Source organism: Fringilla coelebs (assembly GCF_963513975.1).
Source record: "Fringilla coelebs genome assembly, chromosome: 5".
In the NCBI taxonomy this organism is placed as follows: domain Eukaryota; kingdom Metazoa; phylum Chordata; class Aves; order Passeriformes; family Fringillidae; genus Fringilla; species Fringilla coelebs.
In genome coordinates this window covers 41,822,367-41,835,341 of record NC_140033.1, presented here as the reverse complement: position 1 = coordinate 41,835,341, position 12,975 = coordinate 41,822,367, and the positions used below count along the sequence as shown (strand labels likewise).

General features: G+C 33.1%; 1 protein-coding gene across 5 annotated transcripts in view; it reads left to right on the top strand.

The window, feature by feature from the left end:
* CEP290 (centrosomal protein 290) overlaps positions 1-12,975 on the top strand; it is a 46,089-nt gene that overhangs the window by 21,638 nt on the left and 11,476 nt on the right. For all 5 annotated transcript variants that reach the window (XR_014616157.1, XR_014616158.1, XM_084205894.1 and 2 more), the window contains exons 28-43: positions 611-816; positions 1,348-1,499; positions 2,509-2,620; positions 3,392-3,847; positions 4,926-5,090; positions 5,314-5,421; positions 5,500-5,634; positions 6,247-6,510; positions 7,623-7,730; positions 8,312-8,502; positions 9,145-9,358; positions 9,549-9,686; positions 9,801-10,022; positions 10,569-10,685; positions 11,798-11,943; positions 12,785-12,940. Coding sequence is in view for 3 of the 5 variants with exons in the window: in XM_084205894.1 (XP_084062020.1) it covers positions 611-816; positions 1,348-1,499; positions 2,509-2,620; positions 3,392-3,847; positions 4,926-5,090; positions 5,314-5,421; positions 5,500-5,634; positions 6,247-6,510; positions 7,623-7,730; positions 8,312-8,502; positions 9,145-9,358; positions 9,549-9,686; positions 9,801-10,022; positions 10,569-10,685; positions 11,798-11,943; positions 12,785-12,940 (2,890 nt within the window). In the remaining 2 variants the exon portion in view is untranslated. The remainder of the gene's footprint in view (positions 1-610; positions 817-1,347; positions 1,500-2,508; positions 2,621-3,391; positions 3,848-4,925; positions 5,091-5,313; positions 5,422-5,499; positions 5,635-6,246; positions 6,511-7,622; positions 7,731-8,311; positions 8,503-9,144; positions 9,359-9,548; positions 9,687-9,800; positions 10,023-10,568; positions 10,686-11,797; positions 11,944-12,784; positions 12,941-12,975) is intronic.

Sequence of the window (12,975 nt, the reverse complement as noted above, 5' to 3'; positions counted from 1 at the left end):
TGTTTGTAAGTTTCATTTGACTAAAAGCAAGTTTAGTATTTTTCTCATGAAACTCTTCCACTTTGAATTTCTTGGGTTACTGGGTCAAGGGTTTAAAAGCTTTTAATGCACCATCACCTGAATTTTTTTTCTTAATATGTTCAAACTTGATTGTCAATCATAGTGTTTCAGAGTTTGTTAAGAAAGTGAGTTAATTTTGCTGGTTTCATGCCTTGTAACTAAGTATTCTTTCTTAATGGGTGGGGTTTCTTTGTATAGATTTCATTCCCATTATTCAGCCCTGTTTCTTTTCCAGATTTAAATTAAATTTTCTGAAGGTTTGCCAGTTGTATTAAGCATAAGGTGAAAGGCTACGTTAAAAATAGCTATCAGTCTGAGTAACCATGGTTGCAGATACATGCATTCATAATTGATAGTAGTATTTTATTCAAATTACATACTTTTCAAACATGTAGTAAGGCAAGATAGCCATGCATCCAGATGCACAGATGTTAAGTTAAAGTTTACTTTACACAGATAAAGCAAAACTCCTGTTCGATTTCATGGTGGAAATAATTTTCATAGTTGAATCAGTTTGTGTATTTCTTACTTTAAATATTTTTTCTTGTAGGGGATGACAATGCCATGGACAAAGCCACAAAAGCAATAACCAACAGTGAGATTTTATCCATTTCTAAGAAAATCACAATGCTGGAAATGAAGGAACTAAATGAAAGACAGAGAGCAGAGCATTCACAACGAATGTATGAACACTTAAGGAATACTGTAAAGCAAATAGAAGAACGTAATTTTGAATTGGAAACAAAATTTGCTGAGGTAAATCTGCTGAGATTTTACAACCTAATTTGATACATCTTAGAAACATATTTTTGAGCTTTTCAAAAATTATTTATATCAATGATATCAACTTGTGTCAATAAATAAGTGTATAAATAAACTTCATTGTTTTGTAGCCTTTAAAAGCTGCAATTTAGCATATGAAAGACTTTGGTAAAAATAGAACTAATTAATTCATCAGTAGTTTATTTTAAAAGTTAGTTGATAGTAAAACACATGATGAGCGTCTTGACAGATAGTTTCCTAGTTTTGTCAGCAGACTGCAAGAAAAAGGTCTGTTACAGACTTGTTATTTCTTTTTTCTAATCTATATGATCTCTTTTTCGTATATTTTTTTCATTATAATTACCAATTATTCAAAAAAAAGTTAGAACTTTACATCCCTTGTGCAAATGATAGTGTTGTAATTCTGTTACAGACTGGCTACGTCCTATGCCACACATTGTCTCTAGTACAGAAATAGAAGTCATGTGCCATTGTTTGATTGTTTCTGGTTTTAATTTCTTTAAGCTCACCAAAATCAATCTTGAGGCTCAGAAAGTGGAACAGGAATTAAGAGATGAACTGTCAAAGAGTGTAAGTAAGGCAGTAAGTGATGCAGATAGACGACAAATTATGGACCTAGAGAAGCGTGAGATGGAGCTCAAGATTGAAGTATCAAAGTAAGTCTTGAATTTATAAATTTTGAATTAAGTATGTTCAGAAATGTGTGAAAATTCAGGCATACTGGTCTTACATAAGACACTACTTGTGTATCACTAACATACTATTTTCAATGCCTGTATTTTTGAGCATATATACATGCCAAATTGGGCATTGAAAATGAAGCATTTAATTCCTGACTATAAAGAATGCAATTTGTTTCATTTTAATTTGAACAAGGAATTAAGTGCTGGCTGGGGATAGATAGGGTAAGTGTGCAATTAGATACTTATACTAGTATTTATACACTAATTAAGGTTGATTTTGTTTCTGTGCCACAACCCCTGTTCTGTGTATGAAAATCTCATAGAACTAATTGGAAAGCAGTTCTTTCTGTGAACGACTCATATCTCAAACATTAAGATCCAGTAGGAGGGAGGATTTCCATTTACTTAGAAGAGATTAACTTTGCAGAAATTGGAAAATGGAGCTTTTTAGCTATGTTGGTATGAACATTTGTCTTTGAGTAATTAATGTAATCCTGTTATATGCCTAAACCAGCAAAATCTATAGGGATGCTTGCACTGATTTTTGGCATTACAAGTAAGTTATTAGATTTGGGGAAGCAGAGAAGGGAAATGAGAATGAAATGTTTTGAGTATTTAGAAAGTGTTGTAGTAGCATTTAGAAAATGTTTAGAAAATCCTGAAGTAGGAGAGAAATAGAAGACAGAGATGATTAGGTCAGGTAAAAAACCCATGGCATTGTTTTCCTGGAGTAGGTTACTGCTAGCAAACTTCTGTATAATGTATACGAAAATGTCCTGTGAAAAAGTTGAGAGGCAATATAGAAGAATTTTCTTAAACAGAACTCTAAGTAGTAGAGAATTATTCTGAAAAGAATGAAATCCAAATGTTTTGATATGAGGAAACATACCTAGATATCTTTTCTTAGTATCTTCTATGTAGAAAAGCTTAACAGGTTATTCGCTGGTTTCAAGTGACACAATACTCTTGTTTTCCCTGGAAGGTTAAGAGAACTGTCTGATGTAGCACAAACACAAGTTGAAGCTCTGGAGGCACGCCAGCAATACAGAGATAAAGAAGTGGAATATCTTAGAATGCAAATTTTAGATTATCAGGTAAAATTTAGCCTTTATTAAAACTACGGTTTGGATTCTTTTCTTCCCTGGAGTGAGAAGAAATGAAGTAATTTTTCAATGAATTAGAAAACGGCAAAAGTATTTCAGAAGAATCTTGACAAGCTAGTCTTTGTAGTGCCCATACCCTTCCAAAAGTTTCATATTACATTAATTATTCCCTTCTCTATTTATTCCATTTCTAGCTATGCAACTATTACAGATCCTGACCTTTTTTCATATTGTTTACATAATCATCATTCTTGTATCATCAATAGCTCATGGTCAAAGAAAAACTCACGGTGAGGAAAGTCTGATCATTTTTCACAAGGCAGAAATTACCTGTAAATATTGAAGATTTGCAATAGGTTTACTATTTTGTTTTGTTGTTAGCTAAAGCAATTTATTGGAATTTGGTTTCACATTATAGAACGGTTTGAGACCTTAAATCCATTCCGTGTGTTAGCTTTTACATTATCATATTTTCTAAGTTTAGGTACATATTTCTTCCTCAGTTTCTGGTATTTTGGAAAGAGACCATTTTAAGATCAATGTCTGAAAAGGTGTACTTCTAAAATGTGGCTGCAGAAACAATAGTGGAAAAATTAAAAGCCTGTTAAAGGCTGATCCTTAGTCCTCTCTGTGGAATAAAATGCATGCAATATATAACACATATATATAAAAAATAGCTTGTTTATATTTACATATAAACTGTGTTAATGTATTCTACATTAAAATGAAAAAATAAATGTGTCCTATCAATTTTGTTCTTAGGCACAGTCCGATGAAAAAGCAATTATCGCAAAACTGCATCAAGATATCCTTGCCCTTCAAGGTAGTGAATCTGCTGCTGTAGACCAATTGGAGAAGTTTAAGTTGAAACTACAGAAGATGGAGATCCATAATCTACGTTTGGAGCAGAAGCTTGATGAGAGAGATCAAGCCTTATATTTTGCCCGACTTGAAGGAAGAAATAGAGCCAAACATCTACAACAGACGATTCAGTCTTTGCGGCGACAGTTTAGTGGTGCTCTGCCTTTAGCACAGCAAGAAAAATTCTCTAAAACAATGATTCAGCTACAGAATGACAAACTGAAGATCTTGGAAGAAGTTCAGTATGCCCAGCAAGAGCGTAGAAATGCAGAAAACAGAGCATTAGAGCTGGAGTTGAAACTGAAAAGTTTAGAAGAATTATTAAGTGCATTGAAGGATACAAGAGGAGCTCAAAAGGTTTGTGATTTTATAACTTTGAATAGCTTTGCTTATCTGATCTGCATTTAAGTTTCAGTTCAGTTTGTTTTCTAGATATATGTTTTACTGTAAAACGTACTGATTGCAAAATACACTGTTAGAATATGACAGCTATCATATTTTGTTTTCTGTAAAAGTCAGTGCAGTCATATGTACTAATTATCTTCTTTTGTGCCCAATTAAGGCACACAGGAACTAGACCCTAACTATAAATGCAGTTATATTAAATTGAATTAAATTATAAATCTAATTAAATAATGAAATAAGTTAAATTAAATACAGAGTAGCATTCTGAAGTTTTATTCCATGAGCTTGCAGTGAAATCTTCACTCCAAATCCATGTATTTTAAAAAAAATCCAGGGGCAGTAATTTAGACAGTATGGTTAGAAATGTTACTATGCTCATGTAAATTCTGCTTAAGCATATTTTGCAACTGTAAGCAATGTCACCCTGAAATCCTGAAATCTTAAGAATGCTTTCTCACTTCTCTTCAAGATCACTGTATGTTAGATAATATGATTGTATCTGTTGTGACTGAAGTTGTCTGCATGTAAGCAATGCTTGTAATGCTCTAGGCATATTATAGTTTTAAGTCTATTTTCAAATATTTTTCTAGAGCATTTTGACATAAGCATGTCTGTTTTTCTTAGTACATGTGGTTTTTTTTGAATACATACAGTTTTTAATGGTTTTGAATTCTCTTGCTCTTTTATAAAATAGGAACCAAACTTCTTGCATGCTTTTTTTTTGTTCAGTCTGGACAGATACATAAGGTATAACTTGAATAATTTGAAAATTGTTTGCAATGCACTTTTATCAGTGTAAGGGAAACCTGTTGCCTCTCCAGTTGGCTGCAGTACTTATCAGTAATTCCCCTTACAGTTTCATACTCTTGTCATGCTTCCTCTCTCAAGAAAAGTGAAGAAGCTTAAAAAGGCAGAACATGTATCTTCCAGGTATTTTGAGAAGTTCCATACTGTCTCAGAGCCAAAGAGTGAAGCCGAATATAGTTGGCCTGTGGTAAATTAAAATATACTGTGTGTTATCCATTGCAAGGTAATTGTATGGCACATGAAAATGGAGGAACTCCATCTGCAGGAACTTAAACTCAGTCGAGAATTAGCCAAGCTAAAAGAAGAGGTGAAGTATTTGCGTAATATAATTTCTGAATATGAATGTACAATCAGTAACCTGGAAGAAGAAATTGTACAGCAGAACAAGGTATGTATCCCTGCATGCTCTTGAAAAAATATACTATTCCTTATTTTACCTCTTGATTTTCTAATAGCTTTTTAACACAAGTGTTTATATCTTGGTTTTATAATCCTTTTTAATAGCTCGTTTGAGTGTTTTACTTTTTGATAACTGTTTTTTCAGTTGAAGCTTTCTATAAAATTCCCATGGCCTTCAATAAATAAACTACCTTATCAAACATTTGTTACAGTTTCATGAAGAAAGGCAAATGTCTTGGGACCAGAGAGAAGTAGAACTGCAGCGCCAGTTAGACCAGTATGATCATCAACAAGCTGAAATACTTAGCACAGCTTTAAAGGTACGTGCACTCAAAGTAAGCGCATAAGCATGTTTTTCAGAGCTGTCAGATTACATGGATATGAATCTTTCTGTGCAGTTTGAAGATGCTACAGGCTCAGTTCCAGACCCTAGTTTGCCAATCCCACAGCAACTTGAGTTGGCTTTAAGAAAGATTCAGGAACATACTCGAACAATCCTGGAAATTAGGGGAACCTGCAGATCGCTGGAGGAGGTAATTTAATGTATAAATTATAACTTAACTTGACAAAGTTTGTGTTTCCATATGTTTTACTTTTTTTACCCATGAAAAATATCATTTTTAAAATGTCATTTAGACATGCTTAACACTTGGAAAAAGTAAATAATATAATCACACCATGAGTAAAATGAAGTATTTTTTCCATTGGAAAAAAATCATACCGGAAAACTTTATAATTCATTTAGTAGCTTAAGATATCTCTTGCTGTACAAAATTCAGTTGACTATGCATAGTTAAATTTAGCAAGTGCTACAAAATACTTTTATCTTTGGTTGTTAAATTGGTACTCTGCTACAGTAGGGACTTTGTCTTTCTTAAATAATTTGTAAAACATCAGCTTCTTCATTTGGTAGGACAAAATAAGTTGTTTAAGTGTCATGTGCCAAGCAAATAATACATAAAGGCATAGTAATGATATTCTAGAAAATTTTCATCTAATAGTAATCCCATACAGACAGAACCCAGTACAAAGTGTTTTGTGTTTATAAGTACCTTTAAACAAATCTTTCTGATACATTTCTTGAAAAGTAAGATCTTTTTGCAGTGTTTGAATTCTGGAAATGCAGAAATTGCCTTTTATTGTAGAAATTAGAAGAAAAGGAGACCGCTCTGTGGAAAGCTGAACAAAATGTTATATCAAGAGACAAAGTTATAAATGAATTAAGACTTCGATTACCTGCAACATCAGGAGAGAAAATAATGGCAGAATTAAGCCAACAAGAAGATGACTCAGAGTACCGTCATGCCATTAAAATTGCTCATCAAACCATTGCAAATATGCAAGCAAGATTAAATCAAAAGGAGGAAGTGTTAAAAAGATACCAATATATGCTTGCTAAAGCAAGAGAGGTAGTTAAACCTTTTTTTCTGAAATTTCTTCCATTTTCAAGTTGTTTTAGTTGATTCTTTGTGTTCTCATTGTTAGTGAAATCTAAAAATAAAAGTTTCTGATCTCACACAGAACAGAGACAATTGCTTACTTTATATGGGGAAAGTTCACATAGAATTTTTTAACTTTTTTAGAATAGTAGGTTTACTTAGTCGAGTGGTTATGTATATAATGTCTGTTTAGGAAATTAAGTAGTGTGACATGAAGAAAATTAAAATTCTGCTGAAGTGGTCTCAGTCTATTTTGTATATTTCTTTGGGATTTTTCAGTATTTGCAGCAGATCTCTGGATTGCATCTGGTAGTGAATTTGGGAAGTACAAGAAAGACATACATTTATGGATAACATTCTTCTCAAAGCATATTTTATACTGAAGCATTTTTTAAGCATAAACAGTGTATATAAGCATACTTTATATTATTTAGGCATAATTCATATTGTTTTTTCTTTATATCCATAAAGTGTATTTTAAAGCATAAATGTTTTGTCAAAGAGGTACTTCAAGACCAAACATGCATTGGTTTTAGATCAGAAGCACATTTTCAAAGCAGACTTTCTATCATCTTCACTTAGTGCACTTTGGTCAATACATGGAGCTATTTCTTTTGGGAGAAATCAAAGGGGTTTTGTTTGGAAAACACCCAGAAGATGCAGTCTTAGAATGAGCCTGTTGTGCTCTGTGTTCTAGCATTCCATCCATGGGATCACACTGTAGTCCAAGGTACATAAACTTGGAATGTTCCTGGTGTGGATATCACTGTCCATACTGATAGTCGCAGTTGGTGAAGACCAGCACCAACTGTTTTGTTCTCCAGCTTCTGTGCTGTTACACCACACTACTTGCTACATAGTTTAAAAATGCAAGAGTTGATTTTTTTTCCCCAAAAGTGTAAAAAGGAAAAAAGAAAATCATTGATTATAGCTAGAAGAAAAGAATTTTAAAAGCTTACAGAATTAGAGGAAAATCCAGGGAGCATTATTGAGCAATGAGTGAGCAAACAACTTGAAGGCACTGCAGTTTCATGACTTTCTGTGATAATGTACATCACTAGAGTTTTATTTTGAACTACCAGGAGCAAGAGGAAATAGCGAAGAAGCATGAGGAAGACATAAGAATTCTACACCAGAAGTTAGATTTGTACACTGAAAATTCCCTTAATAACTTCAAAGCAACTGCTTTGGTGAGTCATGTATTTGTCGAATTTGTGAATTTTTCCTATATTTTTTGCTTTGTTGCTGAAAAGAACAGTTTGGCAGTCAAAAGTGAGTAATAACTGGTGACAGGAAATATAAAATGGTGATTGATTTATAATTGTTGCATTGTTTTTGAGAGATTTCACATCAGAGGCATTAGAAATCAACTGTAAAAAACCAGAGTTACTACCTCAGTATATATGGGCATTTTGCATATCATCCTAATTTATGGAGAATTCTAGTGGAGAAAGTTATGTATTGCTTTCTATTCTTCTCATTCAGTGTATGGTTATATTAAGTTAATCCATTTCAATTCAAAATTTCTCTCTGCACCTTATGAAAAGGTTAAGCTTGTATTCTACTGTATTCTGTTGATCATTAGATGTACAAAGCTCTTTTCAAACCAGCCTGATCCATTTCTCTGTGAACTAATAATCACATCCCAGTAAATAAATGGTAGCTATTAATGCTTGATTATATTTAGAAATGAGTTAAAAATGCATCACTAATGCTTATCTTTTGCATAAAGCTTAAAATGTTTATCACTTGCATTTGTTGTGTTTTACAGGAATTAGGGAAAAAGACTTCCATGTCCCTATCCAACAGCAAATATTATCATCACTTAGAGCAAACTGTAGCAGAACAGGACAATTCTCTTGCTACACTTGTTGGAAAATTAAAGAAAACATCATCTGATTTGGAGAAACAAAAACAAATTACTATGTTGAAAATCAATGAGTTTGAAACAATCAGAGCCCAGTAAGTTTTTAAACTATTAATATAAGGCACATTGGAGTGGTTCAAGTAAATTATGTATTATTGCTACAGGACTGATCTGTCAAATTGAACATGTTTTTGCTGACTTTAGGATTTAGCTGAAAAAAAAATCTTAAAAGCATTAGTAGAGTTGGCAATTGTGAGTTATTTTTAATCTCTGGCCCTTCACTGGGGCTAATACTGTGGCTTGGAAAAATGATGTTTAGTTGTTAGCTTTGTGCCATTTAATGAAAAAGAAAGTTTAAGTTACTGCATTACTTGCTGGCTTCTGTTCTGTCATTTTTCTCCCCATGACACATCCATTTGGGTTTACTGCTGAACAAGTTTAAACTCATGAAAGTTTAACCTATGTTTAAAAGGGAAAAATATGATGCTTTCTTTACCTGTAAGGGCCGGGGATGAAAATTAACAATGCTCTAATGTCATTTTGCTAACCTTCATGAGTAATTCTCTTATTAAATGGGGGCTGCCTTTGTTGAGTGAGTCTTTCTTTGCTGTTTCAAAATAGAAGTGTCTTTTTCTTTATTAATAATAAAATTAATATATTGTGTCCTTTGTGATTTATTTAGAGTTTGCTAACTTAATTATTACACTGTACCCTATTAATGCTTATTTTTTTATTAGGCTTCAAGAAAAGCACACAGTTGATGTGGAGCAAATCAAAGAAGAAGCAAATGAACTAAGGAACATATTATCTCAGAAGGAGAAGGAATTAGCAAACGTTAAAGCTGAACTAGAGATCCAAAAAGAAGCAAATAATAGAGCACCCACAGCAACACTGAAAAACCTGGTGGAACAGTTGAAGAGCCAGTTAACCATAAAAGAGAACCAGCACAAAGTTAGTCAACAATAATTAATCTCTGTGTCACTTAAAGACTAAATTTTTTGTAATGCATAAGAATTCTTAGTATATCTGAGCAGGAGATACAATATAACTGCATAACATGCCAAAGTAAAATATAACTGTCTTTTCTTGTATTGTAACAGCATCTTCACTTACAAAAAAAAATTGAATTAATTATTTTCAGGCTTTGAGTAGAGCACTTCTAGAGCTCCGAGCAGAAATGACTGCCAATGCTGAACAGCAAATTATTTCTGCTGCGTCCCGAAAAGAGGCATATATGAATGTCCAGGAGGTGGTTGACAGAGAAACCAAGGGGCTGACGGTGAGTACTCGGTAATGTCATTGTACTGCTCTGTTGTGTTTTGCAGCAGTTAGGGAAAAAGACTTCAACCTGATTTGGTGCCTTTGCTGACTTTTTTTTTAAATTTCCTTCTAGACACAGATAGAGGAATTGAATAATCAGATTACAAAACTTACAGAGAACCTTAAAATAAGTAAAAACAAGGAAGCTTTGTTGTCTGATGAAAGGAATGAGTTAAACCAAGAGTTTCAGAAGAAAGAAAAAGCGCTTGCTAAAATATTGAGGGAAAAAAATGAAATAGAAAAAGAAAATGAAGAACTGAAGAACCGGATTAGGAGGCTAAACAGTAGCATTCAGGTAGAAGTAACTTTTCAGACTATGTTTGATCTTGGTCAAGTTTCTGTGTAGGTGAGCTGGTTTGGGGGGATGAAAGATTTAAGTATCTTACACTTCATTAAATAATTTATTTTTTCCTCATCAGCTGGGTTACACGTGAGCTATTAGCTTGTTTCTTTGCCTCAGCTTAAAAAAAAAAAAGAAATTACATACTTCTTGAAATGTGTTTGAAAGAGTCTGAGAAGTTGAATAACCACTTTCATAGCTTCTTGGATAAATGGTATTTTGTCTTCTTCCTGGCTCTCCTTATTTCTCCTTTTAGAAGAAAAGTAAGGGATTTACAGAAGAATCATCTATCTGTTTTTTAAAACTCAGCTACTCACTGCTGATTATTCAGTTCAGAGAGAAAAGTTGCATTCCAATATTTTAATAATTTAAAAATAATTTTTAAAAGATGACTTAAGTTTTAAACTAATTTTACTAATTGAGAAATAAAATTATTTTTTGACTAGAGAAAAAACTCAGTGGTCGCTAAACTTGAAGCTGTAAAAACTTGTAATTTTTCAGAGCAAAGCTGATGAACAAAATCTGACAGATGTGCTTCAGAAAAAAATTAAAAAGTTGGAAAGTGAACTTGAGAAAAAGTGTGAAGAAACAGAAAAAAAGAGTCTAAGAGAAGATAAGGTATGTGATATTTATATCATGACTTTGAAAGAGGTCATCAGCTGAGGTCAAAGTTGTTCACTTCTCCCTGTTTTTTTCTGAAACCTACCAGCCAAACTTGATCAGAAAAAAGCAGCTTCATGGCTGCAACTTCTTATGTTAATCACTCAGATTAATTTATGTTAATGTTAATTCATAAGTTTTTTGCTGTTTTCTTGCTTCTTACTGTGTCAGTAACTAATTAGTGGCTGCTCATATGAATTATAAAGTATGCTGGAATGTTATAGCATACTTGTGTAATGAGAGACTATTGATGAATGATGTGAAATATTATTCTGCAACTGCATGTATGCTTTCAATTAGTTTGAAATGTTTAAATACCTGTTGCTTTGTGTCTAGGGGTGTTTTTCTCACACTTGGCGTGCATTTTTTCTGTTTTCTAAGATTTTCCTTTCATTCCATCACTTCATAGCAGTAACTGTTTAGAATTAAACCAGAAAATGAAGTGCAGGGAATAACCAGAGAAGGAGAAATTCCAACTAAAAATAAACAAAGAAAACCCCAAACCAAAGCGAAAATTCCATACAGGAATATTGTCTGTGATTTTTCAGTAGCCATTTGTGATCCTATATGTACAGGTTTTAACCAATGTATAATTTATAGTTAGTGAGTTATTAACTCTAAGTAGAGATTCCATTTCTTGTAGGAAAAAAAGCTGTGCAGCAGGGGCAAGCAAGCCCCTGCTGAGTTGTAGAAGACAGATCTGTCGTAAATTGCCATACAAAAACCTACTTTGTCTAAAATCTAATGTGTCATTTGAAGTAAAAGGACACATTGCACTAGTACCTCTAATTTAATGAAATGCTGAACTTCTTTTTTTGTAAAATTAATATTAAAATCTAAGGAAGAATTTGGTAGGAGCAGTCAACTGCATTAGCTTCATACCAATCACAGCAGTGTATCCAGCTGAACCTGCTACTTAACTATGGCAAATAATATATGCCTGCTGTGGCTTCCGGGTTTAAATTGATGAATGAAGAAGATATCATTCCTAGTTTTCTAATGTGTTTGCTTGTTTTACTGTAAGAGAAGAAATCAAAGGGAAATACAGAATCTATTTATGTTCTTCACAGGCCTCCAAGGAGGAAATAATTAGATGGGATGAAGGTAAAAAATGGCAAATCAAAATGGAAGGATTGCGTAACAAACTAAGGGAAAAGGAAAAAGAAGCAGATGCTTTATCCAAACAGTTGAATACAATGAAGGAAATTTATTCAAAGTGAGTTGGTTTTAATTGATTCAGCTACAGAATGATGACATAAGGGAAATCCAAATATGTTTGACATACAGTAATTATTGCAGTTTGTTATGTTTATAAGATTGATGGCGAGAATTTGACATTGCTGTTGAGACTAAAAGGATTAGTTAATTTTCAAGAGCAGGTTGCTGACTCTTCTGATATCCTTTCTGTTGTGGAAGCCAACTATTTTTATTAGAATAAAGTATCTCAAGATAAAATTAAGTCCTTTATTAAGCTTCTTAGTTTATCATTCTATGATTCTCATAAAGGAAATAACAGCTTTATGAAGACAGGCTGTTTCTCACAGTGGTGTTATTTAACTAGGTTGCTAGGACTGGATACCTGTAATGTCACTGCAGTTATGACAGTTCTAGGATTATGAGTTGGAAGCTTTTCAGGAAGTAACTATACGTCCATACACTCTGCAGATGTTTATTTCAGTGAAGTAATGGCAAGATTTTACTGATAAAAGATATGGTGGTGATTGTAGGTGTTACTAAATTGTGATTTGAAACTGCTTCAAAATGGCTCTTATTCTTAGCAAGCCTTGCCTGAATTTCACATAGAACAAGGCAAGACCAACAAGTGGTGTATGATGTGCATGATGCTGACTTAATATCCCTTGGTTTTTTTTGGGCTTTGAGTTGAGATTTTGGTAAGGCTTTAATGTCTATAAAGTAACCGTATTAAATAGGAAAGGGGGTGTGATTCAGTTGGCAGATAAAATGCAAATGTGATTCTTTAAGACAGAAAATATTTTCTACTCAAGGAAGCAGTTTAGCAAATAAGTTTTAAATTGTAAATTTACTGGATGTTACAGGAGTGAAAAAGAGAAAATTGCTCTGCAGAAGAAACTGAAAACTACTGGTGTCACTGTTGACCGTGTTGTTGGAGTAAGAGCCACAGAAACTGAAAAAGAAGTGGAAGAACTAAGAAAACGGAATCTAGAGTTAGAAAATGAAGTTGCACACTTGAGGTGGGAGACTTTTAAAAAGAATATAAAAAATGAGA